This window comes from Emericellopsis cladophorae (genome assembly GCF_022114955.1).
Source record: "Emericellopsis cladophorae strain MUM 19.33 chromosome Unknown NODE_1_length_1489480_cov_119_871856, whole genome shotgun sequence".
Lineage (NCBI taxonomy): Eukaryota > Fungi > Ascomycota > Sordariomycetes > Hypocreales > Bionectriaceae > Emericellopsis > Emericellopsis cladophorae.
Window position 1 is genome coordinate 1,107,996 of NW_026250926.1, and position 26,964 is coordinate 1,134,959.

The 26,964-nt window shown below is 55.0% G+C and overlaps 14 protein-coding genes across 14 annotated transcripts; 9 read left to right on the top strand and 5 right to left on the bottom strand.

The window, feature by feature from the left end:
• Positions 1 to 1,874: 1,874 nt before the first annotated feature.
• J7T54_006235 (uncharacterized protein) lies at positions 1,875 to 2,455 on the top strand (the record flags this gene model as incomplete). The annotated part of the gene is made up of 2 exons (XM_051505280.1): positions 1,875 to 1,961; positions 2,033 to 2,455. 2 exons carry the CDS (start codon positions 1,875 to 1,877, stop codon positions 2,453 to 2,455), a joined length of 510 nt encoding a protein of 169 aa, XP_051366752.1.
• A 136-nt stretch (positions 2,456 to 2,591) lies between these two features.
• J7T54_006236 (uncharacterized protein) lies at positions 2,592 to 3,201 on the bottom strand (the record flags this gene model as incomplete). The annotated part of the gene is made up of 2 exons (XM_051505291.1): positions 2,592 to 3,098; positions 3,148 to 3,201. 2 exons carry the CDS (start codon positions 3,199 to 3,201, stop codon positions 2,592 to 2,594), a joined length of 561 nt encoding a protein of 186 aa, XP_051366753.1.
• Positions 3,202 to 4,502: 1,301 nt separating this feature from the next.
• Positions 4,503 to 5,133, bottom strand: J7T54_006237 (uncharacterized protein; the record flags this gene model as incomplete). Its single annotated transcript, XM_051505302.1, has 2 exons — positions 4,503 to 4,669; positions 4,734 to 5,133. 2 exons carry the CDS (start codon positions 5,131 to 5,133, stop codon positions 4,503 to 4,505), a joined length of 567 nt encoding a protein of 188 aa, XP_051366754.1.
• Positions 5,134 to 5,956: 823 nt separating this feature from the next.
• Positions 5,957 to 7,894, top strand: J7T54_006238 (uncharacterized protein; the record flags this gene model as incomplete). The annotated part of the gene is made up of 1 exon (XM_051505313.1): positions 5,957 to 7,894. The coding sequence occupies one exon, from the start codon at positions 5,957 to 5,959 to the stop codon at positions 7,892 to 7,894; it is 1,938 nt and encodes a 645-aa protein (XP_051366755.1).
• Positions 7,895 to 8,301: 407 nt separating this feature from the next.
• Positions 8,302 to 8,980, bottom strand: J7T54_006239 (putative endoplasmic reticulum membrane protein-like protein; the record flags this gene model as incomplete). Its single annotated transcript, XM_051505324.1, has 3 exons — positions 8,302 to 8,757; positions 8,811 to 8,894; positions 8,948 to 8,980. 3 exons carry the CDS (start codon positions 8,978 to 8,980, stop codon positions 8,302 to 8,304), a joined length of 573 nt encoding a protein of 190 aa, XP_051366756.1.
• Positions 8,981 to 10,288: 1,308 nt separating this feature from the next.
• J7T54_006240 (DNA-directed RNA polymerase II subunit-like protein) lies at positions 10,289 to 10,896 on the top strand (the record flags this gene model as incomplete). Its single annotated transcript, XM_051505335.1, has 2 exons — positions 10,289 to 10,788; positions 10,842 to 10,896. 2 exons carry the CDS (start codon positions 10,289 to 10,291, stop codon positions 10,894 to 10,896), a joined length of 555 nt encoding a protein of 184 aa, XP_051366757.1.
• Positions 10,897 to 11,791: 895 nt separating this feature from the next.
• Positions 11,792 to 12,714, top strand: J7T54_006241 (uncharacterized protein; the record flags this gene model as incomplete). Its single annotated transcript, XM_051505346.1, has 3 exons — positions 11,792 to 11,945; positions 12,011 to 12,129; positions 12,181 to 12,714. 3 exons carry the CDS (start codon positions 11,792 to 11,794, stop codon positions 12,712 to 12,714), a joined length of 807 nt encoding a protein of 268 aa, XP_051366758.1.
• Positions 12,715 to 12,718: 4 nt separating this feature from the next.
• J7T54_006242 (Glutaredoxin-like protein) lies at positions 12,719 to 13,106 on the bottom strand (the record flags this gene model as incomplete). Its single annotated transcript, XM_051505357.1, has 2 exons — positions 12,719 to 12,847; positions 12,909 to 13,106. 2 exons carry the CDS (start codon positions 13,104 to 13,106, stop codon positions 12,719 to 12,721), a joined length of 327 nt encoding a protein of 108 aa, XP_051366759.1.
• Positions 13,107 to 13,396: 290 nt separating this feature from the next.
• On the top strand, positions 13,397 to 14,483 carry J7T54_006243 (Cysteine and histidine-rich domain-containing protein-like protein; the record flags this gene model as incomplete). The annotated part of the gene is made up of 3 exons (XM_051505368.1): positions 13,397 to 13,502; positions 13,553 to 14,102; positions 14,165 to 14,483. The coding sequence occupies 3 exons, from the start codon at positions 13,397 to 13,399 to the stop codon at positions 14,481 to 14,483; spliced, it is 975 nt and encodes a 324-aa protein (XP_051366760.1).
• Positions 14,484 to 15,218: 735 nt separating this feature from the next.
• Positions 15,219 to 15,672, top strand: J7T54_006244 (uncharacterized protein; the record flags this gene model as incomplete). The annotated part of the gene is made up of 2 exons (XM_051505379.1): positions 15,219 to 15,357; positions 15,443 to 15,672. The coding sequence occupies 2 exons, from the start codon at positions 15,219 to 15,221 to the stop codon at positions 15,670 to 15,672; spliced, it is 369 nt and encodes a 122-aa protein (XP_051366761.1).
• A 1,231-nt stretch (positions 15,673 to 16,903) lies between these two features.
• Positions 16,904 to 18,883, top strand: J7T54_006245 (Autophagy-related protein-like protein; the record flags this gene model as incomplete). Its single annotated transcript, XM_051505391.1, has 2 exons — positions 16,904 to 17,201; positions 17,253 to 18,883. The coding sequence occupies 2 exons, from the start codon at positions 16,904 to 16,906 to the stop codon at positions 18,881 to 18,883; spliced, it is 1,929 nt and encodes a 642-aa protein (XP_051366762.1).
• Positions 18,884 to 19,218: 335 nt separating this feature from the next.
• J7T54_006246 (F-actin-capping protein subunit beta-like protein) lies at positions 19,219 to 20,166 on the top strand (the record flags this gene model as incomplete). The annotated part of the gene is made up of 3 exons (XM_051505402.1): positions 19,219 to 19,250; positions 19,304 to 19,719; positions 19,778 to 20,166. 3 exons carry the CDS (start codon positions 19,219 to 19,221, stop codon positions 20,164 to 20,166), a joined length of 837 nt encoding a protein of 278 aa, XP_051366763.1.
• A 3,021-nt stretch (positions 20,167 to 23,187) lies between these two features.
• J7T54_006247 (uncharacterized protein) lies at positions 23,188 to 24,421 on the top strand (the record flags this gene model as incomplete). Its single annotated transcript, XM_051505413.1, has 3 exons — positions 23,188 to 23,392; positions 23,445 to 23,745; positions 23,797 to 24,421. The coding sequence occupies 3 exons, from the start codon at positions 23,188 to 23,190 to the stop codon at positions 24,419 to 24,421; spliced, it is 1,131 nt and encodes a 376-aa protein (XP_051366764.1).
• Positions 24,422 to 25,003: 582 nt separating this feature from the next.
• J7T54_006248 (uncharacterized protein) lies at positions 25,004 to 26,416 on the bottom strand (the record flags this gene model as incomplete). Its single annotated transcript, XM_051505424.1, has 1 exon — positions 25,004 to 26,416. The coding sequence occupies one exon, from the start codon at positions 26,414 to 26,416 to the stop codon at positions 25,004 to 25,006; it is 1,413 nt and encodes a 470-aa protein (XP_051366765.1).
• Between the last annotated feature and the right edge of the window lie 548 nt (positions 26,417 to 26,964).

Here is a 26,964-nt window from a genome sequence, read left to right on the forward strand (position 1 = left end):
CAATACAAACGCCAAGACAGACCACCCCGGAGCCGGACAACATGGACTGTGGAGCCCAATCGTTTGGGATCTGGGTTCTGTATGGCGTGGCTTGCGACTGATGCAAGCATTTGGGGCCGAACTTCCTGGGGGCTTGAGCCGCCTGTCGGAAAGTTCACCACCAGTCCTGGCTTCGTAAAAAAAAGATACCTGGTAAGGTACGACACTTCCAAGTCGTGTTATCCTTCGCCACTTGCAAGGCGAATCGACCGTCTAGGAGGGAAGCAGCGGCTGCATGACTTTGTTTAATGCGCTTGTTCTGTTGTTCAGGTAAGGTCGGCAAATGATGAGTGCTTCAACCCACGGCGCCAAGATCTGTAGAGCGGGGCGTCAAAACCACGCCTACAGTGCGGCGTCGAAACAGGCGGAGCCAACATTTAACTCAGTGACATAGCCAGTCTCCCAGGGCGTTATTACGAGTTCAATGGTTCCGATCAGTTGCACGACTTTATTATGCCGTTATCACTCACTCGACATTGAAAGAAGCCAAATGCAGAGTAACGCAAGGACGCTCCTTTCAGCGTGGGCGGACTCGTACATGTATATTGCAAGGGCCTCCAGTCCCTACTCCGCACTCGTCGGAATACATCCCGACGAACCAGTGCTGGATAACTCTTGAACACGCAAACAAGTACCCAAGTACTCCGTACACAGCACCAGGCGCGGTCCCATCGAACAAGCGTGCTTGAATCGCCGTCGCCGCATAAGTCAGCCGCTAGCCAAAGCGAAATGCAGTGCCTACGCGCTGCTTCCGCGCTATGCCAGCCAGATGTTATCTTCTTCAGTGTGAGCCTGATCGGCTTTGGGTGCCGAAACTCGAGCACTGTGGCTTGTCCTGCAGGTAGAGCATGCACATACACGAACAATAATGGGATGTGGGGGAATTCTGGATTGTTAAGCGTTGTAAGTACGTAGGCTTCACCAACAGCACCACTGTTCGTGAACACGCTGCTATGAGCGCCATAGCAGTGGCTATCTTAGACAGCCCCTCTCAACAAGGCTAAAATAGCCAAAAGGCCGTTTTGGCTTCAACTGGCCGTATCTGCGATTACAAATGTCTCTGCATCGAAGGCGAGAGGTTCGGTTCCCCGCGATGCCAGTGCGTACTACTGTGGGGTTCGTTCTAAATTATGCAACCCGTACCAATCAGGCACATCCTAACCCACGATTCTGGGATCATGCTCTGCGTGACTGCGTCTAGTCGGGCCTTTGTGGCCCTCCTCGATAGACGGATCCTGCCAACGAGACTTTGCGAGTTCATCCACCTGGGCTGCCATGTCACGCACAGCATCTGATCTTACCCAGAAGTTATGGATGTGTGCGTAAAGCAGACCAAGCATGGCTGTGAGCAACGTCATAAGTCTCACAATTCCCCGCAGTGGCTGCAAAGCCCTCTTCCGCTGTGGGCGACTGTTGACGACTTTCGCAGGGCTCGCCAAGCACAGCCCAACAAGTGGATGCTTCAAGTTGAGCCGTGATTACTGTCCGCGGGGAGATACCGGCACTGTGGAAGTTGGGCGTCCCAAGTGCCTCAGATCCACGGGTTATTAGTCCATACGTCAACTTGATACAGATACTGTATGTACATCTGAGCACGTGCGGAATTCTGGTGCGAACGAAGGCGATATGCCAACTTTAGGCGACCATCTTCCCAGTCTCTAAGATAGCGCCGGGTAAGTTGAACCCCTCGAAATCAGGGCTGCACAAGTGTCAGATCAGGCCCCACCCATTTAACATTGCGAGTCATAGAATTCCCTGATGTCAACCGAGCCAACGCTGCCGCATCATCATCCGCCTTAACCCGTGATAGCACACATTATTTATACTGAATCGCAATGGCATCGATAGCAACACAATCTGGCAGCGACGCTGCGGTCACCAGCAGATTCCCCAACTCCAAGTGGTCATTACGGTACCGCGGGGTATGTTTCATGGCCTTCTCATCTACGGCAACCAAGACCACTCGGGCAACTCGAGGCTGACATATCACCAGGCCACTGTAGAAGATCTCGACCCGCCGGCCGCTCTATCGCTCAATCCCTCCGATGCCATCTCTCTGGCCCTTTTGTCCGCATTCGAGCGCGACTACACCCACCTCACAATCGTCGATTCGGAAACGCGCGCTTTACTGGGCTACATCTCGATCCCTCACCTCCAGTCCCTCCTCGACTCTGGCAAGGTGAAGCCCGAAGACCCCCTGAGCGCTGCCATGACCCGATTCCAGCGCAAAGGGCGCAAGTATAGCGTCATCACAATGGACACGGCTCTGGAAGAGTTGGAGGCCTTTTTCAGGGGCAACAAGACCGAGGGCTGGAGTGAGGAATTCGCGGTGGTCACGGATGAGGCAAGACGATTCGTTCTAGGCGTGGCTACTGTGGGCGACTTGGAGCGTTTCGTGGAGAGACGGCCGGCATGACATACCCAGACTGTAGACACTGGTTCTTGCTCAAGTTGTTTGGCGAACATGTAGACTACAAAACGGCTACCGCAGAACTATACCATATGTGTATATCTGTTTGCAATCGTATGTAAATATGCGTGAATGTACGTGTCTAATCCAGGTAATCATAGACCAACCGCACGGCAGCCCTGTCCGAGCCCTTGAGCACGACGATGTTGCGGCAGTATCGTCTCTTGCCGTCTACCACCTGAAAGCCCCAGATCTGCTCGGCCGTCCAGCCGTTGGTCTTGCTCTCGACATAGCTCTGGAGGTACTGGCCGTCACCGCCCTCCTCCCAGCCCTTCTTCAGGTGCTCGTCGGTGACCTCGTCGGCGGTGACCCACCTGGTCTTACCCTGCACCTCGCCAAAGAGCCAGTCCTTGTGTTCACGGAAGGTGTTGTCGAGGCATCGCTTCTCGTGCGTCGAGCTGAGGCCGGAGGCGGATTGCTCAATGTCAATGTGGGTGACAATATCGGTGGATGTCGCGGGCGGGTTGGGCGGTGCCTCGTACTGGTTGACGTCGAGGCTGATGGAAGCGACGCCAATGGCCTTGCGGATGAAAAAGCCAATGCCCTGGAGGACGAGGACGGGCTCAATCGAGTCGGAGAGTTCCTTGTTCTACGCGAGGTGAGTTGGAGTTTTGCCATGCTGTTCCTTGTCCACGCACCAGCTGGTACTTGCCCGTGAGGTTCTTGAGGGTCTTCTCAGGAGGGGCAGCCATGGTGACGGTTGCAAGTATGAATTGGATTTCGGTCGTCTGGCACAAATTATCGATTTGGGGTGTTGCAAAAGATCTAGCCAGGGACTCGTGGTTTTCAAGTACTCCAAAGATCCAGTTGCTTGGAGGTTGGAGAAAGCAAGGCACCTTTAAATCAACAAGCTTCCCACAAGCGCCGCCACTTTACGTGTCAATGCGGGCGCCTCAATGCGACGTGCGCATTCTCATTCAAGGGAAGGCACCTACCGCCGAGGCACGACCTCCTTCCCCCTCAGGTGCCAGTGACCAGCACATATGACGTTCCCTGCCCCGCACCACGAGGCGAACTAGCGTTATAGCTGGCTGTGCTAGAACGTCAACCATGCTTTCTTGGATCGATATAGCTTGACATTGCGCAATACGGTCTGATTGACATGAAGGCAAACATTGTCGCCTGTTGGAGCAAAACGATGCGCTTTGGCAGGTGAAGCCGCGGTATGCCTGTCTCGCGCGTCGGCTTGCTTGGCTATGCATGTGAGACCGATTGGACCTCCACCAGCAGGCGGGAGGAGGGGTTTAGGGGTTGTATTTCCCCAAAGGGCTGGAAGCTCCATGCCCTGTTCTAGTGTTGGTCTCCGGGTTCCACCACCAATTCAGGCTCTGGCGTCGCGAGCCTATTTCCCATTTCAACCGTTCAGCCAGGGGGGGGCCGACTACAGTTTACAGCCAGATCATGGACTCCTGACCGGCCGACAGGGGGTTTCTCCATGTAGCCAGATTGATGTCAGTTGCCTCGGCATTGACAAAGCACGAACAACCTAAGTACAAGGCTACAAGACGATCGCGAGCCGACCAGAGGCCACCCGCGCTCTAAGAGATGTTTTTGAGAGATATTCGCGGTTACGTATTAGGGGCAACGTGACAGTTTCGAACATGTTCGATCCCAATATCCGATGAATTTGATCAGCCTACGCACATGGTCTAACGTCAGTCACTTCCAGGTCCTCTATGGAAATGGGACATGAACTCGAGCGCTTTCAAGAAGAGGTTCTCACGAGCCACAAAAAAGCATGATACACACAAACACTAAGCAACAAGAAATAAGTAAAAGACAAGAGTTTATTATCGATTCAATCTGGGTAAGTCAAGCCTGGATTCGCTCTCCCTGAAACCACTTACCAAAAATGCACCCAACCACCAATCGCGCAACCCTTCCCGTCCGTCAAGTTCGATTGATACGCAATCACGAACACATTAATCCGTGCGTCCTCTAGGGCTGCCAGAGTCTACGCGGATAGCGTTCCTTCGGCGAATACCTTGCGCGGCTAGAGTCTCCCTTCGATCAAGAGATGGTCTGCCAGGTGGACGGTTGCTGGTGGAAGCAGGCACCGTCTGCTGTCGACGGACAGCGCCGCCAGGAACTCGCTCCACCTCATTGCGAGAGTTTGACACACCTGGACGGCCAACTGTGGTTCGCGCCTGAGGAGACGTTCTACAATGGGCACGCTGAGGAATGGTCAGCTTACGCGCAAACAAATGCTGAACGACTGGCTCACTGGGGAAGTATGAGGCGACAAACTCTTCATCGGTCCGGTTGGTCATGCCAGCCTCCTCCAACATGTCCAGCTCTTCCCTCGTTGCATAGATGATATGTACTTTGTGGGGCTCGCGCTGGATGTAGGGATTTGGGTACTGGTACAACCGCTTGTCCGGACCTATGTGCCAGTCACCGGCCAGCACACGATCATGGCCCTGACGCTGGGCATGCATCCTGCGCCGAGCATCGATTTGCGATTTGACAGACTCCCAACGGTCTCCCTTCTTCAGGCGCTTGACCGCCTCTGCAGCAATATCCATTTCATGAGAATCCAGTGGAGTCTCGACTTGGACTGGCTCCTCTTCAGCGGACTTGGTACGCTGGAGCCAGGTTTTAACTTTTCCTGTGAGAGACGGCATGACTGTTGCTGTAGGTTGTCTGGGGATAAATATCGGTGAGTCTAGAGTTCGCAACTGATCTTTGCTTGGCTTTCAAGGAGAGATCAATTGCGCTGTACTTAGAGCGAATTGTGATGTTGAGGGAGAGAGAAATTTTCCCTGATGCGAGAAGATGCTTGTTATTTTATGCGCACGCCAAAAGCTACATGTTTTGGTTTCGCATCACTCAAGTCCGTGTTGGCGGAGTTCTCGAAGGTTTGGCTGTGTTCTTTGTTGATTTCAGGGGAACAATGAGTGCAGCCGGCGGATGATAGTCGTGTCCAGGGAATCAAGTGTTTGGATCGATGAACAGACTGCGTCGCTCACACCAATAATGAAACGTACAGATTCGACGAAACATGAACTGTACATTGACTTCAGAACTCCCGAAACACGTTGGCAGATGCTCGAGAAGCAAGGCGAGAGGTGTTCTGTTCGAAGAACCACCCTGAAGTCCGAATGAGTTGTCGAACTATAGTCCTTGTTCCGCATTGGATAGCGCATTCTTCGCTAAAACTCGATACTAGTACGGCGACCAAGCTGACTGGTTTCAGGAACAGTGGCTTGCCTCGACGGACAGTTCCCTCTGTGCTCGTGCCATGGGCCTTCACTGGTTATATAACATACCCCTCAGCTCTCGGATCTCTGGATTCATTTCCTCTCTCTTTTTCATTGCATAAACTCATAACCTCACAAATCGACACAGACTTCGAAGCTCTTGCAGTGCAACTTACTGCTTTTGCTTTAGAGTTGCCTACGCGGGACAGCACTGCACCACACGAAACCGGCCCATACAACTGCCAACATGTGTCGCACTCGTTACATTTACGAGTGTGGGCACGGACGGGAAGAGAAGAACGATTCTTGTGGACTTGACACCATATGGCGCAAGACCCTTCTTTCACAAAAGCGCCACAAGATCACAAAGGTCCGAAAGGACCGCCTTTGCCGGGCCTGTCGGTCCAACACGGATGATAAAACAGCAAATAAGGCTAGCAAGACGGCAAAGAAACATCGCGAAGACCATCACAAGCGGCGTGACACCGGAGAAGAAAGGAACCGGGAGGGTAAGAAGAAGAACCCCAATATTCGCCCCCCCGTCGAGGAGCGCCATCGGACGCCTCCCGTCACACCCGTGCCTGTTGACGATGGCTATCGCAGCAGGCACATTTCAGGCCAGTCTGGACGCTCGCAAAAGTCTCGTCGCCGCATGAAAGAGGATGCCTCGGAGCGACAGTATGAACATACCCACGACGAAGACCCGTGGGACATCCCTCGTCCCTCAGCCCCTGGCCCCTACACCGAGCGCGTGGAGGAGTGGGTGTACAGCACTGAGGTCCCCTCTACTGTTGGCTTCGTCGGTTCTACCGCAGCCAACGTTCTGGATGAATCGACTGGCAAGATATATGGCGAGGAAAAGGAGCAGGAGCCCTTTCTCCCGGGCCGCGCATACTGGCCCAAACCTCAACGACAATCCAGCCCTCTGTGTCCCACTGAGGGGCCCGTCAACGTTTGTCCCCGCCCTGCAAGCTCTGTCTACTCTGCGCACCCCGGCTTCCGAAGGAGTGCCGAAGACAGTCTCATCAATGACCCAGGCAGATACGACGATGGCCAAAGTGCCATGGGCACGATCTGGGAGACAGAGTATGGCGTTGACACCGATGGCGAGGCACCTCCCATGCCCTCCATGCCACCTGAGCTTGTTGACCCTTGCGACTCGAGCAACCCGAGCCAGAATGATCCTTTCTACTTTGACTTGAAATCACTCGTGGGATCGGAGACTGCTGATCGCGTCCTAGACGACGAGATGGAGGATGATCAATGGCCCACGGCCGACAACCCATGGCCTGAGCCGCTTGTCATTCCTGCTGACCGCCGTTCCATGACCACCAGCACCGAGATCGGATACTTGCGCGACCTCCGCATCGAGCACAACCGCAAGATGAAGAACTACATTCCGCCAGAGGAACGCGCCCGCATGGAGCGCGAGAACTCTCGCAAAATGGAGCAGATCAAGGAGGAGTGGCGTGCAAACGCAAGGCGGGTTTCGAACGAGACAGAGATCACAGCCCCAACCGATGGTAAATCATCATCTCGCTCCATGACAGACGGAACTGCGCCGACCTCATATAACACAACGCCTGTGAAGAGGAATAGAGCTACAGCCACGCAGGCAAACCCAAACTACCCTCGTAAGTTCAACTTGGCAGGCGCTCTGAATGACCCTCACTACCACGGGCGCATGAATCCTGGTATTAACCCCACGCCTTCGAGCTGTGGCTCCCAGGTCTACTTGCATCCCCGAAGCCCGCCCGCCGTCCCTCAAGCACCCATTCCAGAGGCGCAGAAGCAGAAGCAGGAATGCAGAACGACAGTGGAGACAACTTGGTCGCAGATTCTCCCGCGCGATCCCAAGTATGATCTTGGGGCAGCGCGAGGGCCGCTCCCCATGGTGCGTCCGAAGGATATTCGACGATATGAGCGCGAGGAGACGGCGAAGAAGAAGGCCGTGAAGGCCGAGGCCAAGAAGAAGGGCAAAAATGACAAGAAGCCCGCCGTCTTTGGCCAGGGCTTCCTCACTGCTCTCGGCATGAGCCGCCATGAGCCCTCCCTCGAGTCCTTTGCTTGCGCAGAAGCCACTCGACATGACTCACTGCACAGCCAGAGCACCCAGCGCTCTCACAAGTCTGGCCGGTCCAGCAAGAAATCGCACAAGTCCTCTCACGGCAACAAGAGGCGCTGAACAGCGCTCACACAGACATGGTAAGTGGAGCCCCGATTCGACACGCACTGACTTTTGCTAACAAGTTTCCTTTTGTTTTTTGCTTTACAATTTTGCTTGACTTTTCTCGATGGAACGAATATAGAAACAGAAACAACATAAATCAGCCATATCGCTAGCGCGTAATCACACATGCTTGCCCCCAACCTCGAGCTCATCTTACATGTGACGTCCTATCTTCCAACACGACTTGCTCTCCGACGATAGGTGGCATGCGATGCCAAGCTATTCTCTTCCAATTGTCCTTTAAAATTTGATGCGGAAGCCAATGGCCCTCGTGAACGGCACCGCATGGCACGATGGTGTGGTACGCGGTGATTTGCAGCTTCCCACACATCACCAATCTGGGAGGCCCCAGTGATGCTTGCTCACTGGGCCTTGCCGTTCTTCTGCTCCGTCCTGAACTTGACAAGCTCGGCCTGGACTTGCTTCTGCACTCGGGCCTGCAGCTCAGGCCTATATCCGAAGAAGAATAGGATCTCCAGCCACACGAACATGGGCGCCAGGAACAGCGCTTGGATGAGATTGTCCACCAACGCAGGTGCTCGCTTCTCGAACGCGCCGTGGCCCACAAACTGTGCGACCCAGCAGAAGACGTGCACCGCAATGGCCGCCTTGAGCGTCACGTCGGGGCACTGCGCGCGCCAGTAATTTGAAGCGGCAGCGGCAGAAAGGCATATGGCCGCGAGTGTGAAGCCGGCCACGGGCTCCAGCAGAAGATAGAGCGCTGCATAAGCTGTGGCACCAATGGTCCCGAGGTTGAGTGGGAGGTTCGGGACGGTGAGCCAAGAGGGTGTTGGGATAATGGTTCCTGAATATGATGCCTTGGGGACTATCAGAAGTGAGGCCATAGTAGAGGAGTGTGGTGGTATCGTACCAAGGTGAAGCCTGAGAAGAGAATCATAGGCACGCAGAAGATGTGGATGGCCACATTGACCTTGTTGTGGTGATAGGAGCCGTACTGCGTCATTAGTCAACGCACGCTGGGGGGATGCCGTGGTCCCTTGAGCTTACAAAGACTAGTTGACGCTCGAGGTCGAGCGACATGATGAGAGATGAGAGATGGGTGTGCGTAGTATGAGTTCGAGCTTAGCGAGGCCTAACCTAGCCTAAGTAGCTATCCCACGCCCACCCAGACTGAACAGCTTTTATGAAGGCAGCTTGACACGTGTCGTACGCGTGACCATTCAAAAAGTAGAGGCGATGGACCAAGCTGTCGCAAACCCGTAGCTGTGCCTGATGCCGATGTGCAGAATGACCGCTGGCTGCGAGAACAGTGAAGCAACTGACAATGAAAGCAAGTGAAGAGGGACGGGGAGGAAATGGAGCTGCCACTCCGGGTTCGACGGGGAGGTGTCTATCTCATGAGGCGCAGCCAATCAGGGACCTCGGGATCGGGGGTTTCAACTTTTCCAATGGGATTGGGCTCGGCAAGCTTGCGGTCGACGTGGGGCCCAACAGTTTGACTTTGGGCAGACAGAGGAAGCTAAGCAGCCTGGAGACCGGGTTGTCATCATGTGCGATTTGGGATTGAGTGCGTCTAACAGAACGCAGTATTGACTTTGCATCAAGGTGATCTCTTTGTCAAGCCTTCGCAACACTATCAGTCGTGCCATAACACACGTCACGCGACACTATAAACCCAATGGAAAAGGCAGGAAGCTATCAGCATGCTACTTCAACTGATTTGGAAGACCATCATTGTACGGATGCAGAAGGCCAGGTATCACGAGGAGGTAATCTTGCATCTCGCACGGCACGCCGCTCATACCTTCATTCTATTAACCAGTACTTTCATTCGATATTGGCGGATCATCAAGCGTCGGAACTAGCCGTGCATGCGTGAGTTTGTTCTCGTTGGACAGTGGTAAAAGGTACGTACCATACATTTCACACTTGACCCAGGCCTGCGCACGGACCCCCACACTCACAACGAGGTGCTCCGTGGATTTCTGCCCACCGCGCGCGCGCTCGCGCCAACCATTTTCAACTTGTTCACCGGTGCTTCGACCACGCAGGCCACCCGTCCCCTTGTTCACTGGTCTGTCTAGCTCATTGTCGCCTTTGTATTCTTTCGCAGAGTTCAAGGCTGAAGGAGCTCTTGGCCGACAGCTTCTTCTGTTGGGGGGAGAGCTGAGGCGCCGCGTCCCCGAGAGAGAACGTCCACTCCAGCGCAATCACCATCACTCTCGCCGTGCGACCATTGTTGCAAACCACTGACCGAAAGACCGGCTCTCGACAACCTGCGCGCCCGGTTTACGCTCTTGACGACCTTTGCGCGGCCGGCTGCGCCATCCTCATCAAGCGAACCCCTCCGAACGTTACGCTGAGCTTCACCGACAGCCACCGCCCATCATGTTCTTCCTACGCAACATGGAGCGGCGCGTGACCCTCCACCCATCCTTCTTCTGCAAGGACGCCCACGATCTTGTTATTGACAATCTCCTCCGCGATGTGGAGGGATCTTGCTCTGGTAACTACTACATCATCTCCATTATGGACACGTTCGACATCTCAGAAGGGCGCATCCTCCCCGGAACTGGCATGGCCGAGTTCACTGTCGGGTATCGCGCTGTGGTCTGGCGGCCATTCAAGGGCGAGACGGTCGACGGCATTGTCGTCTCGGTGAACCCCCAGGGCTTCTTTGCCCAGGTTGGCCCTTTGAAGCTGTTTGTCTCGAGTCACTTGATCCCCGACGACATCAGGTGGGACCCGAACGCCACGCCGGCGCAGTTCACCAACAACGAGGATATCAACATCACCCCTGGGTCGTCGGTACGGGTCAAAATTCTGGGCACGCGAAGCGAGGTGGGCGAGATGTGGGCTATTGGCAGCATCAAGGAGGACTACCTGGGGTATGAGGCCCCGGTGGCTGAACGTATTGTGACCAAGCTAACTCGATTTCTAGTGCTCTGCAAGACGCGAGCGAAACGTTTGGAGGAGCCGCGTTGGATGAGGACTGAGCGGTATGCTGAGGCTGATTTGCGGCTCCCTAAAAGAGAATTGTGGCGCGCCCCATGCTGGAAGAATGCTAAGGTACGGAGCCGCGAGACCTTGGGGGCTGAGCGCTGGCCTAGATGTTGGGTCGGGACGAGACTACAGCTGCGGTTTCATTGCCTGTTCTGCTGCTCTCTACTGAATGACCCACGGGGTGGGTGGCATCGGAATTCTGACCGTCACATAGACTGCTAGACTTTGCACGCAAGCTGATGCACGAGAATTGGATAATACACCATCTCAAGTGCAAGATTCTGCATTGCGGCTGCTGGTCATCGCGCTGTGCATACCCATAGCCTGTCCCAATCTGCGAGGTTACGGTCAAATGCATGGATATACCAGCTTGACGAATGGTAGTGTACCAATGCGCACACACTGGTGTCCAACGAGATCCTCCAATACCTTATGACAATTGGGCAAATGCAAGCAGCGTCGGATTGTCCAATACGCGCCTGAGACCAGCTGCAGCCTACCATACCTTAGGGACCGTGGCGTTTCCCTCTGGCGTACCGCAAGCGCCCTAATGCTTCGGATGCTTCGTTGACCTGACATTAATAGCCTCGCGCCGTACGTTGTTCCGTCCAAATATCTTCATGAATCTCGCCTCATTGCTGCGCTTGACTTCCTACAATAACCGGCCCGGCATTGGCGCGACCCCCGATCTCGCTGCGCCCTCCCCCGCAACTAACCTTATTACCCACATACGCTCCGTCGAGTCCACTGACACGGCCACTTGCTCACTCGAGCTTCATAAGGGGAATGATACGTTCTCCCATGCGCTCGCCTTTGCTTTCCTCCTTATTCAAGTCCATCGCGCATACTTATACCTTTCCCAGACCCTTGTCCTCCTCTGCCGTCAATATGCAGGCTGCTAGTAGGATCCGGACAGCCCTGAATGAGGGCCGTCCCTCGTTCGGCATGTGGCAAATGATTCCTGGTGCGAACGTGTCACGGCTACTGGCAAGAACAGGCGTGGACTGGGTGTGCGTGGACTGCGAACATGGAAACATTGATGGTCTGTTTAGGCCTCTCCCCAAATGCCCTTTCCGGCGCGGTGAACTCAATGGCTGACGTGAACAGACGGGGCCATGCATGACGCTGTCCCTGCCATTGCTGCCACGGGCGCTTCGCCCATTGTACGCATCCCTGATATGCAGGGCTGGATGGTGAAGCGCGCCCTTGATTGCGGCGCACATGGCGTACGTAGTTGCAAGCCCACCCTGCCGCACATTGTGCTCACAAGTTCCCAGGTTATTGTGCCCATGCTGCGATCCGCAGAGCAGGCCCGTCAGCTCGTCAAAGACGCCAAATTCCCACCCTTGGGTGTCCGGGGCTTCGGATCTCCCCTGTCCATGGAGCGGTTCAGCCCGGCGCCCACGTTCACCGAGTACCTCCAGCAAGCCAATTCCACCCTTGTGACGATTGTCCAGATTGAGACGCAAGAGGCCATCGACTCTATCGAAGAGATTGCCGCCGTCGATGGCATCGACGTTCTCTTCATCGGACCCTTTGACCTTGGCAACAGCATTGGCCATCCCATCCTGGACGGGGTCGTGAAGCAGGAGCTCAAGGACGCCATGGCCAAGATCCTCAAGGCCAGCCATGACAATGGGAAAAAGTGTGGCGTATTCTCCGTGACCGGGGAACAGGCCAAGGCGTTTGCGGAGCAGGGTTTTGACATGATCGCTGCGGCGACCGACTACACTGTGCTGGACTTCAGTTTGAGGAGCCAATTGAGCGTCGCGCAGTCGGCCGCTCCGCCGCAGCCAGGGAAAAGCTACTAATAGATCAAATTTTCTGTTCGGCTACGTCCATCTTGGCCTCCACCTCGGCGGGCGTGAAGCGATGCATGAGCTTGATGGCCTTGGAGGCTGTAGATACGTCTTCAGGGGGTGCCTCTGATCTGCTGATGTGAATCTGTGCATGCCCATGTTAGAAACGATCATCCACGTGCTCCCAGTGTTCGAGTTTCGCTCACCACAGGCACGTCAAAATCATAAAGATCCCTCCATTTTGACCCTTGCGCATCGACGTTCTCTTCCGCATATGCAAAGGGGCGTCTGTCCCACACCTGCGAGAGGTTTGCCTTTCCTTGATCGCAGAGACCGCAGCCGGGACGCGTGAACAGCGTTACGCGGGTTGCAAACGGTTGGAAAAGACGGCGCGTGGCGAACATGGTTGCTGAAATGTAGACAGAGTGTTCGTCCACTGCTTCCTGATTCCCAAAGAGACAGGAACACCGATCTGGACGCGTTTTCAAAACGGTAAGCGGTGAGCTCGGACTGGCTGGGCGCCCCATCCTTTTCTGTCGTCATGCCCTTTCTTGCCCGTTCGAGCATTTGGAGATTCTAGAAGATCCCACCCCACTATCACAGTCTCTTGAATTGATTCTGCGAAGCAAAACAATCTTCTGGGTATCTTTTTTTTACATTCTGTGTGATCACTAGGACCAATTTAAATCGCGCAATGGCAGCAAAGTGTGTTCATCAGGGCTGCGGCAAGCTCTTTACCGACCCCAGCGAGCCATGTGTCTATCACCCTGGCCCTCCAGAGTTCCACGAGGGGCAGAAGGGTATGCTATCAAGGTCATAATGCCACAGAGTGGAAACTAACACCGAACAGGCTGGAAGTGTTGCAAGACTCGCGTCCTTACCTTTGACGAATTCCTCGCGATTCCACCCTGCACAACCGGCACGCATTCGGCCACAGATAAGCCCCCTCAGCTCGAGGAATCGAAGCCCACGGCCGAAGAGAGCGAGGCCCTTGACCGCAAGATTGCCGCCGCGAACGCGTCCAAGGAGAAAGAGCCCGGTCGAGCTCCAATCGCTCAGCCCACGCAAGACACGGCCGCCCCGCCACCGCCGCCAGAAGAGTCCGAGAGCGACGACCCATCGTTGGAGATCCCAGATGGGAAAGAGTGTAGGCGAAAAGCCTGCCATGCCAAGTACAAGAAGGGCGGCGCGCGCGAGGGCGAGAAATGCGTGCACCACCCTGGCATACCAATCTTTCACGAGGGCAGCAAGGGCTACTCGTGCTGCAAGCGACGAGTTCTCGAGTTTGATCAGTTCCTCAAGATCGAGGGCTGCACCACCAAGAACAAGCATCTTTTCGTTGGCAGTGGCAAGAAGGACAAGGGTGACGCTTCTGGGGAGGAGATATTGACAACCGTCAGGTACGTTGGCTCCGTCTGGCCCTCAAACGCTGCTAGAGACGTTATGCTCACGAAGGACATAGGCACGATTACTACCAGACCGCCTCGACGGTTATTGCTTCGATCTTCTTAAAGAAAGTTGTCAAGGATACAGCAAAGATTGACTTCAAGGAACGCTCGATAGATCTCGACCTCGTCACAAGCGACAGCCCACCGAAGCGATTGAAGCAGGAATTCCCGCTCTTTGGGCCGATTGATACCGAGAAATCAACGGCCAAGGTCATGGGCACAAAGGTCGAGCTGACATTGCACAAGGCCGACGGTGCGCCATGGCCTGTGTTGAGAAGCGATGAGGCGTTAACAGGCGAGATCCTGCAAATCGGCAAGGCGGGCCGTGCTTGATACAGCCTTGCCATGTTCACGAAAGTTACGACGTAATTAGACAGAGATGCTGACGACATGGAGTTGGGTGGGTGTAGCATGTAGAGGGACGCAAAATGCAGCGAGGTGTGTGTTCCAGGGATCCAGCATGACGAACTGTGTGATAAGCTTAATTTCAGCGTGTTATTAGTACAGAACTCGTGCTTGTCGAATCAGCTTGACCTTGTTCTTGGATGACACTGCGTACCTCTTATCAGCCTGCTAGGCTACGGTAAAGCAGCAGCGGGGGTCAGCCCCAAGAGTCAGGACGGGAGCAAGATTGCTAGCCAGTGCTCACGACCTACTTGGTACTATTTTTTCTAAGGGGCAGCTATCAAGTACTGACTAACATTACTGAGCGGTGCCGGAGACCTGCCGCTTTACCACAGACGAAAGCGTATCAGCTGCAGCTGCGATAGACAACGTCGTCGATCGTACAAATATCCACATGGGGAACGACAGTTTGGCATTGGCAAATACGGCTACGTAAACGCGCCTCGTCCTCACTGGCTGCGCGCGACACGGAGTGACGTGCGCTACCCACGCCCAGACATGGCGCTAAGATAAGCCTGCCTAGCGGCTGTTAGTCTTATCAATGAGATAAAGTCGCGGGATGATGCGATATAAGTCTAATTACATCGCCCATCATACGTTTGCGTTGTATACCGTCCATACCAAATCTCCATCTCCCTAGTCTACAGAAAGAACGCGGCGATCATGACTGCAGAAGTTTCGCACGGCCGCGGTGGCGCCGGCAACATCAACTACGACGACACCAAGTACGTCGATGGCTCCATTGTTCGTGCCGGACAGGAAGGAAGCCACGGCGATGGCGCGTACAGCGCTGGACGTGGTGGTGAGTGTCTACTCCTGCGCGCTGCGAAGTCTCTCTCGAAACAAGTGATCATACCATCAGTCAAGAGCCTTGGCTAACGGATCAGGTGCCGGCAACATTGGCGACGTTGGTACCCCGACAACTGGACACCGCACCGACACCGACCTTGTCCCGGAACAGGCTCAGCTCCCCCCCTCCAAAATCGGCGACCACCACACTGGCCGTGGAGGCGCAGGAAACGAGGAACGCGTTGGCACGCCTCCTGTCGAGGAGAAGAAGGACTCGCCCGTGGGCCTGGCCGACAAGTTGAAGCAGAAGCTCTTTAAGAAGAAATGAGTCCAGGGAAGGTTGCTCGTGGTTGAGGTGGGGGTTCCGTTCTGCTCATAAATCATGATATCCTCAGAGTTTCTACTGTATTTCATCTAATTACAGAATATACCGCATGAGAAACCTTTGTCACTTGGGTACATTCCCCTCAGTTGGCGATCTATCGCATCATGTGAAAGAGCGACATAAAGCAATCTAGATTACACGGCGCTCTTAATCAGTGTCGACGGCGCGATAACGGTTTCGCTCAAACACCGAGGCTTGCCCCTGCTGCTATTAATCTACCGCATCCGAACCTTCGAAAATGCCACTATGCAGTGCTTGTGGTCTGCCGATTGACCCCCCCCCCCCCTTCTGTTGATCACAGCATTGTCCATCATCCAATGTTGGGCTGAGTCCTGACCCACCCCCATACTGCCCCTCCCGCCGCCGTTATGGAGTATGGAGATCCCCATCCAGATTCTGTGCGTATCCGTAGGTAGGCTCGCCTACCGTACATACACAGTTGAAGCGTAGTACACATGCAGTTTTGTGCCATTGTGCCGTGACGAACACGTGGACAGCTACGCTTCACTAGCCCCCAGGCTCAAAGCACCCTGACGTTAACACTGGTGTGAGCATGCATGCAGCCTCCACTTGCGTGGCAACATGCGGATAATACTGCAGCTATTGCATCGTGACATGCCCGCTGAACAACGAATGGCAGCGGCTCTCCTGGCGTGTGAGAAACTTCGAGATGGCCTACCTGCAGGTGCGCCATTGGACTGCCGGGAGGAGCCGCAAAGCACACGAGGATATATAGTCTGGAGGTGCCGCCATGTCTTCGTGTTCCATCGCCGTGATGGTTCAGGATTTCTACCACTTCTCTGCGTTGGTGCCTTTCCGCTTGGCAAGCGGTAATCATACGCTCTCGTTAACCCGCAAGTTCACACGGCTCGCTCTAGCCCACGAACGCGCTAGCTTCACCGTTACGAGGTGGATTGCGTGTCTTGCCCGACGCTGAGACACTCTGGCTGTCCCATCAGTTGACACAGTGGTCCTGAAGGAAAGGGGATGCGGTCGGTGCATGTATCGAGTCAATTGATGCTCCGTTCATCACATTACACATGACCATTTTGGAGCTTGCGAGTGACTTGGAGCTGTCCACTCATTCACTCCACAGGCGCCACAGTTTAGCCAATCAGAGCTGCACCACCAGGCTCGGCCACCGCCAGCACTGTGTGCCTACTCCGTCAGAGCCATGAACCTCGCGCCACCTCGCCCTGCGCTCAGCGGGAACAGGCACTGGTCTGGCCTCTCTATCCTCTCGAAACGGTCATTTCACTCCTTTGCGACATCGTCGTTTCACGCAGACGACGAGAGATCATCCTCTGACGAAGACGACGACGACGACGACATGGAGTCGCGCAGCAGCGACGACGGCAGGGCGCCCAGAGCGTTCTACGCTGGCTACGATGGACGGCCGACAAGTCGCAAAGAGTTGATGGGATGGTATATGTATGCTTTTGCAGCGGAAACATATGTCATTTGCGGGATTGGTAGGTTGACATTCTGAGCAGCCATGGAGTCGTGAGACCTGACGATTACAGGCGCCTTCATCCCCATCCTCCTCGAGAGCCTCGCCCGAGAGAATGGCGTCTTACTGGATCACCCCGACCAACCGTGCGGCACCTCCGACAGCAAGAACAAGGATACTGACGGGCAATGCGTCGTGTACGTACTGGGCATCCCCATCAACACGGCCAGCTTCGCCATGTACACCTTCTCTGTCAGTGTGCTTGTCCAAGCGCTCCTCGTCGTCAGCATCAGCTGCGCGGCTGACCATGGCAACTACCGCAAGAAGCTGCTGCTTGCGTTTGCCTGGCTCGGGAGCTCGGCAGTCATGGCGTACATATTCATCACCAAGGAGACATACATACTCGGCGCCCTGTTGACGATTATATCGAATACGTCCTTTGGCGCTTCGTTTGTTCTGCTCAACAGCTTCTTGCCATTGTTGGTGAGGAATCATCCAGACGTCATCGAAGCCAACAAGTCCATCACGCTAGCCCCTGCGACAGGCGACTTGGAGTCGAGGCCACTGAACGATTCAACAGGCGACGACCTGAGTTCGGAATCGCCCTTGCTTGATGACGGGGAGATGCTTCGCCCATCCGAGTCAAAATTGAGTGGGAAAGCATCACCAAAGGAGATCCTGTCGAAGGAGCTGGAGCTCTCGACGGAAATGTCCTCCAAAGGCATTGGTGTAGGCTACAGTGCAGCCCTGTTTCTGTTATGCGTCTCGATCGCCATACTCCTCTTCTTGAATAACACGACCTGGGCGCAGCGGGTTGTCCTGTTCATCGTTGGTCTCTGGTGGGCTATTTTTACCATCCCGGCCGCCCTGTGGCTTCGGCCCCGTCCAGGCCCCCCGTTGACCGCGGGCAGCAAGGGGCGTCTGGCTGGTTTCTCCTATCTTGTCTACGCGTGGAAGAGTCTCTTCCGTACGGCTTTGCTCGCGAGACAGCTGAAGGACATCTTGTTCTTCTTGGCGGGTTGGTTCTTACTATCCGATGCGATTGCGACGACCTCGGGCACGGCCATCCTCTTCGCCAAGACGACCTTGCACATGAAACCTTGGGCTTTGGGCATGATTAACGTCATCACCACCTGCTGCGGCATCTTTGGTGCCCTGGGGTGGTCGTGGGTATCACGACTGCTCCGCCTGCAGCCCCATCAGACGATCCTCGTCTGCATCGCCTTGTTTGAGCTGATCCCAATCTATGGTCTCATCGGGTATCTTCCATTCGTTCAATCTTGGGGTGTTTTTGGACTCCAGCAGCCCTGGGAGATGTACCCCCTGGCAGCTGTGTATGGGCTGGTACTGGGTGGCCTGGGTGCGTACTGTCGTTCGCTCTACGGCGAACTCATCCCTCCTGGTTCGGAGGCTGCCTTCTACGCTCTCTACGCCATTACCGACAAAGGCTCGAGTATATTTGGACCGTCGATTGTCGGTGTCATCATCGACAAGACTGGGGGAATACGCCCCGCGTTCTGGTTCCTTGCCGCGTTAGTCGGACTACCAGCACCATTGATCTACATGATTGATGTTGAGAGGGGCAAAAAGGAGGGCGCCAAGCTGGCGAAGCAGATCGTTGGCGCTGATATTGAGGAGCGTGAGGATGCCAACGCGCACGAAGAGGAGGCTCATACCCTGTTGGCGAACCAAGAGATGGAGTAGTCTGGTGGCAGACAGTTTTGGAAGAGCGCTTCTCGATATCCTATCACTTTTAGCGAGGCGTTCCGGTTTAGTATAATACGTAATAGAGACCTTTGCGGTCCTCTTTCACTTCACTAATCATACCTCATTGCGTGTTGAGATGGTGTCCAAAATTGTCCTGGATCGGATCGGATTCGGAGGTGGCATGATGGACCTCCGGTGGGGGCGCTGCGGCCGCGAACTTCAAGTGGGGTCCTGCTGACCCCGCTGTATCCCCCCGTAGACTGAGGCAAGCTCCGCCATCAACAACCATCGCCAACTCTTGTTGCCCATTGACTTGTTCATTGACCTCCATAATGGCTGCCGTCGACCCCTTTGACTCGGCACTGTAAGCTTCTTCAGATCTAACCTCGATTCGCCACCCATCTGACTTTCTCACAGCGACCTGCTCCGACGTTTGACGCCGAAACACGTTGCGACCCATATCAACTCGATCATCTCCATCGCTCCCGATCTGACAGAAGACCTTCTGGCCTCCGTCGACCAGCCTCTGACTATCAAAAGATGTCGTGACTCGGGGAGGGAGTATCTCCTTTGCGACTACAACCGCGACGGCGACTCATACCGCTCGCCCTGGAGCAACAAGTTCGACCCACCCCTCGACGTGGGCGGTCTGGGCGGCGTGAACGAGGGTGCGGGCGAGGGCGCTGTCCCGAGTGAGCGCGTGCGCAAAATGGAGATCAAGGCCAACGAGGCCTTCGACATTTACCGCGAGCTGTACTATGAGGGTGGCGTCAGCAGCGTCTACTTCTGGAACTTGGATGATGGCTTCGCCGGTGTTGTGCTCCTCAAGAAGTGTAGGTCATGGCTTTTTTTTTCTCAGCGAGTATCTGCACACACAGCTAACGCAACCAGCGTCGACGCCAGGAGGCAACAGCGAAGGTGTCTGGGATTCCATCCACGTCTTCGAGGCCATTGAACGTGGCCGCACGACACACTACAAGCTCACATCGACTGTGATCCTCAATCTCTCCAGCTCCGCCGACCTCGGCGAACTCGACCTGAGCGGCAACATGACCAGGCAGCTGGAGCAGGATCTCCCTGTGGATAATGACGACAGCCACATTGCCAACGTCGGCCGGCTGGTGGAGGACATGGAGCTGAAGATGAGGAACCTGCTGCAGGAGGTGTACTTTGGCAAGGCGAGGGATGTTGTGGGCGACTTGCGCAGCATTGGGAGTCTGTCCGAGGGTACTAGGGCCAGGGATCAGCAGCGCGAGGTTATTGGGGGCCTTGGGCGGTAGGTGGTAAGCCAGTGTGATCTAGAGCGCATCCTCGGCGGAATGTCATTTTTTGTTTTTTCATATTGTGCGACCAGAACCGTGCCACAGAGATGCCAGGGGTCTCTTAGGCGGGAGATGATTCCTCGAGGGAGCATTCTAGACTGGAGCGCCGCTGGGTTTGCAATACCCTAGACTGGTAAAAGAGGTGTGCTTTTCGATGCCCAGATTCATATGGATACGCCCAATACAGGTAAGCAAAGACCGCAATATAACTATAGCACCTACGATTTGGTAGTCTCCTACCGACTGACAGAAGCTGGACCAGGAATACAGGGTACTTCCCCGGGCCACGTATTCCACCATGCGCAACCCAAGACAACGGCAGCTCGCTTTGTCCAACACGCAGACACCACCGAATGTAACGCGTCGAGTGATAGCGAAAAGCAAACCACACTCGGTTAATAACAATGACATACAGTACCTGCACTTCCGACACAGACTGGGCAAATTATTGGTTGTCAGACATGCATCTCGTGTTGATGCAAATAAGGCTGAGGGCGAAAGCTTGGGACACGGCACGAATGGTGGTGTCGGTTAACTAACATGCATGCAGCCACGTCAGGGGTTATAAAAATAAAGATTAGTGACTGTTGACAGTACGTACGTAGCCCCCGACCAGGGAAAGAATTATTGAAAAGGAACGTCTTCTTGTGGGGGAACCACTTCGAGTGACATCTGCAGGCCGGGTTGGGAGCATCTCGAATTTCAAGAACTCAGACAAGCTGCGGTGCTTTTTTTGCGTTCTTGGCTCTCTCAACCTCAGCCAGCCGCGGCGGCAGGTCTCATGCAGGTTTCCCAAGATGAACGCGCTATTATCGCATCGCTGCACCGTCTCTGATGGGAACCTGAGAAGTCTGCGAGCAGCCTTGTCTGGCCCTGGCGTCCTGAGTGTGGAGCCTCAAGCGACTATAGGCTGGCGAGTTAAATTGGACAAGTGGGAGGTGGGAAAAAGGCTTGCGGGATGCTCTTCTATTACTATGTGCAATCCAGCCTCCTGGAGGGGCATCCATGACTCGTCTTTAGATGCTGCAGGTTCGGGTGCCTGATGAATCGCACGACGGAAGCCTCTTTTCTTTGGCATCAAAGCAAGTCCGGCGCACGAAGCCTGCGCAGGTACACGTCCAGGCAGGAAGCACCTTCTTACGCATTGGCCAAGAGTACCTCAGGCGGCGACCTCAACGATATTATATCTACTGTGGCAGTTCGGTCAATGTCAAGCTGTACTACTACTCCGTATGTGGCCTGTAATTGCCATCTTGATAACAGCACGAGACCCCTGAATGATGAGGATCACGGGACCTGCAAAGAAAAAAAATGCAAGGGACAGGGGTGGTCAGCCATGGACGGTGGACCCCTCCGTCACTCCGTATGACGCTATGGGAGCTTGAGTTTCGGCATGCCCCAGCTGCGGCAAACGCACAGATGAACGCCAGGACCTGAGAGAATTATCGTTGAGCAGCTTGGCGATATCGGGCCCCGTCCTGCGATCCCTGAGCGCAGGAGAAAGGGGCTAAAGTGCAGGCCCACCGTCCCCATCTCGGGGCGGTTCGTTCCACACTGAAATGTGCGCGTGGTGTACCCGCCCTTTTCTTGTTCGTCTCCAGGAGGGTGTCAAGTCGCAACCCATTCGGACATTCAACATGCAGCTGTGCAAGGTCACACAAGCCACTGCCTGACTCGTATGGGCTCCTTTGCTCACCACGGTGCAGCAGTCTGGAGGAAATCTGACAGACCCTGTGCACCGTCGACGCCACGCAGGTTGATAAACGGGTGAATGTGTAATGTGACGGTTCCAGTCGAGGAGCGAGCGGGACGAACGAACCCGACTTGGCCTGGCCCGGCCCCTGGCAGAGCGCTACGGACGGTACGGTGCGTGTGCATTCGGCAATGCGATTCAATGGCGTCCCGGCCGGAGCCTCAGCTTTGCGCTGAGGATGCAATGCGCCTGCACTGCACGATGCAAAAGACGCAGCGAAATCTTATTCGTGCAGGAAATTATATGTACGTACCATTGTACGTCTGATTTCCTCGGACAGCAGGGGATCATGCTGGTCTTTGCGAATTTGATTTGGCTCGGCGCATCTTGCATAAGGGTCGCTGCAGCGGTGAGTTGCACATTGCTGAGGGAGATGAGGAAATAGGGATGAACAATCAAGCGGCGACGCACGCGCTACTCGGAATTATGTTGCTTACAAGTTGTTGCGTGCGGCGAGCCAGCGATTTTGACATCAAGAAAGGTCTATGATTATTCAGTCTTGTACGTGAGGATTTCGATTGCCGTCTTTCTTTGCTGTTGGTCTGCTGGTGTTACTCCTGCTGCATCAGCGACGGTCTGGTCTGAAGGGGGCAGCCGCTACTCCAAAAGTGAGATAGCTGAGGAGGGTTTACAGCGCAACGATGGAGCAGAGCAGAGCCAAGACCATCAGTTGCCGGTTGGTAATCGACAGACTATACTCGAGACATAGATCGAGAGCGACCTCATATGCCATTAATCAAAAGCACAGGTGAAAGAAATATATTACCTTCGTAGTCGGGTTCTGTCTTTCCTGGATTACATCCTGCCATGGGTCACTGGTGGGCAGCTTTCCTTCCTTCCCGAGCCCTCATGCACGCATGCACCTACCCGCCCTTCGCCAGACCCCTCCCTCTCAGCAACTCCACCCCTCCACGCCCCCGTCATTTCACACTGCCCGCTGCTTCCTCACTTGCTTCCTTTTCGCTTCTCCCTCAACTCTTAGGCCAGCAACCCCCTTCTCGCCTTCCGCAGCACCAGCGGCAACAACAACGACGACACCGAAACCATCAGCAGCTTTCTCGTCCTCCTCCTTTGCTTTCGATCATCGCCGCGCACAGCGACTCCACGGACCCTCGACCACACCGTGCTGCGACCTTCACGACCGGTCTCTTTCCATTCCAGCTATTAGCGCCCGCTCCTCTCTTTTGCCCTGGGCTTGCCTTTGCAACACGACAGCCACAAAGACCATGGCTGCGGACAAGCCCTCGGTCCTCATTATTGGGGGCCTGGGTTACATCGGCCGCTTCCTCGCGCTGCACATTCACCAGAACGACCTGGCATCAGAAGTTCGTCTGGTTGACAAGGTGCTTCCTCAGCTCGCATGGCTCGCGCCGGAATTCGCCGACGCTTGCTCGCAAGACAAATTCATTCAGGCCGACGCTAGCAGAACAGGTAGGACTTGCGTCCGAGCTCCCGATTTACGAGGGATGCTGACCCCTCGCAGAGGGCCTTGCCAGGATATTTGACCGTGCCGATGGCAAGCAGTGGGACTACGTCTTCAACTGCGGTGGCGAGACGAGATACTCACAAGAGGACGAGGTCTATAAGCTGCGATCACTCAACCTGTCCCTGACTGTTGGCAAGGAGGCTGCCAGGCGTGGCATAAAGGCTTTCGTCGAGCTTAGCACAGGCATGGTCTACAAGTCGGACTCATCGCCGAGCAAGGAGGGAGACAAGCTCAAGCCCTGGAGCAAGATCGCTGTCTTCAAGCTGCAAGCCGAGGAAGAGCTGGCCAAGATTGAGGGGTAAGTGTCGATGCCCTTTCCCCCCAGGCGTGCACGCCGCTGACCTTGCAGCCTTAACCTCATTATCGCTCGTCTGCCCCACGTCTATGGCCCGTATGCTTCCCAATGGGTCGCGACGGCTCTCTGCATGGCGCGGGTGTACCAGCACATTGAGGAGGAGATGAAGTGGCTTTGGACCAAGGATCTGCGTACTAACACTGCACACATCACCGACGTTACGCGCGCACTTTGGGACATGGCCTCATGGTACGACCGGGGCAAGGATGGTTGGGACGAGGCCAGCATGGGAAAGGTGCCCACCTTCAACGTCGTCGACGAAGGCACGACGACACAAGGCACCCTGGCAGACATTATTGCCGATATCTTCAAAATCGAGACTGGGTTCCAGGGGCAGCTGGTCAGCACATTCGCGCGCCTCAATCTCGATAGCGTTGTCGACGACGTCAACGACGAGACGCTTGGTCCCTGGGCGGAGCTGTTGGCTGAGGCTGGCATCACCCGCCCAGGGCCTTTGACGCCTTTCATGGAGAAGGAGCTTCTCAAGGATACCGATCTGAGCATGAACGGCGACCGACTGGCGTCAATAGTTGGCTTCAAGTACCAGAAGCCCGCCATGACCAAAGAGCTGATTGAGGAAGTCATTGACAGCTACAAAAAGATGAAGTGGTGGCCATGAGCCACAGTTGACCAGAAGGCATGAGAATTATGAACATGATTAGACAGGCCGCGTCGCTTCTCAGAGAAGCTACGATATACCCTGGGGAGACACTTGGCTGCTAGAGCAGCCCTGATCGACCATGACGCTATCTTATGGAAACCCGGCGCCTCCGTCAACCATATCTATGAGCCTGGGGACTTGATACGGTTGTGGTACACCGTGGACGATAATATATACTACGTACATCAATACACAACGTGACATACACTGAAGGCCCTTTCGCCTGATACTGTTGCGAATGCCTTCCGCGGAACGCTGGACCGGGCTCCTTGCGTTCAAAGAAGAACGGCATTCTCTGGATTCTTTGGCCTGCTGCTGGGCGGCCCATTTGAATCCGCACCTTTTCTGTTCACCATTTTCCCGCCATCCGAGCTGCGGCGGATCTTAGCGGCGGATCCACGCCTGCGCTCTGTCCCGTGTTTTCTTTACCCCTTTTATGGTGAAAAGTAGCTGCCCTATTTTCTAACTCGACCGTAGTACGCAAGAGTACCTTATCGAGCAATCCACGACGTCAACTATCCGAGCTGCCTTTGGGGTCTGTTATATCACGAGAGACTCAGCAAACGTTCCCTCCTGCGCGCAGAAAGTATACTCCATGGCCAGGGTGCTTGCAGACTGTCCGCCAACGACATGCACCCAAGAGACGGTCTCTATCCTCTGCCACGAGGTAATATGTGCCATGCTCCGTACCATGTCGCCCTCTTCAATCTCAATCACCCGCTCCACCACCCTGGCAGCGGAGATACTGTCCCAAAGCGCTTCCCGTATGGGCCGACGTCGCAGAATGCTCACGGCCTTGCGCCGAACCATGGGATGCCGGCATTTGACCCCGATCATGTAAAGCACTGGGACAATGCCAACCTCGGGCGTAAACGTCGGCTGTGACGAAGCCGAACACTGTTCATGCGCCGCCGCTACGTCGTCCGCCAGGGCCAGGCACTGCTGGAACTGGGGCAGAAACTCGTCATAGGCCAGTTCCCTGCCAGATCCGGCACTGCTGAGGAGGATACATGCCATGATGTGGTGCAGACGCAGTAGTGACATGAGCGGGTCCGAGCCGGCATCGGTCTCATGAAAACCATTTTGTTGTTGCATATTTCCGAAAAGGCCTAGCCATACATTCAACTGCTCGAAAATGATTTCCTTGCAGGACGACGGCGGCTTTGATACCTGACCCGTTGCGGACATTTCCTGCTCCGCGTTGCGCAGACTCATGACGCGGGCGACAAGAACCTGCAGGTGGTCGGCGGCTTGCTCAAGAGACAGAAAGGCACCATCGCAAGGTGAGAGCTGGGATATGTGTTGCTCTTGTACATCCACTGGAGTCCAGTCGACCAGGAACATGACGGCCTGCATGTCGAGACGGCGGATCTGTTTCGTGACCTGGCAGATCAGCGTGTTCGTATTCGCCTTGTCGATGTTGCGTGAGAGCTCCACACCGGCACGAAGGTGTTTGATTGCTTGGACGTAGCTGCACGCTAGATGGTCAAAGCAAGTGAAGAGATAGCAAACCACAAGGGTTACGGCTGTTGTTTGGGTGCTGTCGCCGCCTTCTCCGTGCAGGAGGATTTGTATAGCGCGATTGTAGTGGAACAAGGCGGCCTCATCGGGCAGCCAGCTTTGAAAAAATGGTGATGTCCGCCCGCGGTCGCGGTCGCGGTCGATGTGGCGCCGGTGGAGCATGGACAGGGCCATGGCGGCATGCCTCACTGATGGCACTGTTTGGGAGAAGAACAGGAGAGTCTTCTGCCATGAGTCGCAGGGTTGGTACTTGCTTAGGTGTTTGATCGCAGCATGCTCAAAGAAACACATCGCCCCAGCCTGGGCTGTATCAGTCACGGGCAATATCATCAAGGGTCCGAGATCTTTTGATATAAGCTCGCGGCCTTTTTTGTGCCTCTGTCGTGACTGAAAGTCGCCGCTCTCGGTGCTGCCGGTGTGGACAGCGAGCATTGTCTCGTCATAGCCGTCACAGGTGCGGCCTGTGGAATGGCATTTCAGGCATGATGGCCGCGCGAGATCGCATTTTACTCGTCTTATTCTGGGGAGGGTTGGCGAGGTCAGTCCAGCCTGGGTTTCCAAATACAGGTGAGCGGGATAAGGTCAAGACTCACTTGCAGGTTTTACAGCCTTTTCTTGACTTTGGCGCAAATTTGCGAGGCTTTTTCCTCCAAGCTTGGTTGGCCATTTTGGTGTTCTTGCTCGTCATGCTGTACATGTCGTTGATGCTGGCCGGGACAAGAGAGGCGGGTACGCGTCGTTGTGGGCAGAGGGCAAACGGCCCCGGGCCACGAATTCACGACAACACTGGTACGGCGCTTGTCGTGTCAAAAGCTAAATGGGCCACGATAGGAGCTCAAATGGTGCCCATACTGGTTCGTCGGTATCTTTGTTTGGAAGCCATCTTCCCACTTTCTTCTGCGTCTTCTACCTTGGTGGCGGAAGAGCAGGAAAGTGGATGGATGAAGCATTGAAGACACAGCTTGAGACGCTTGTACGCC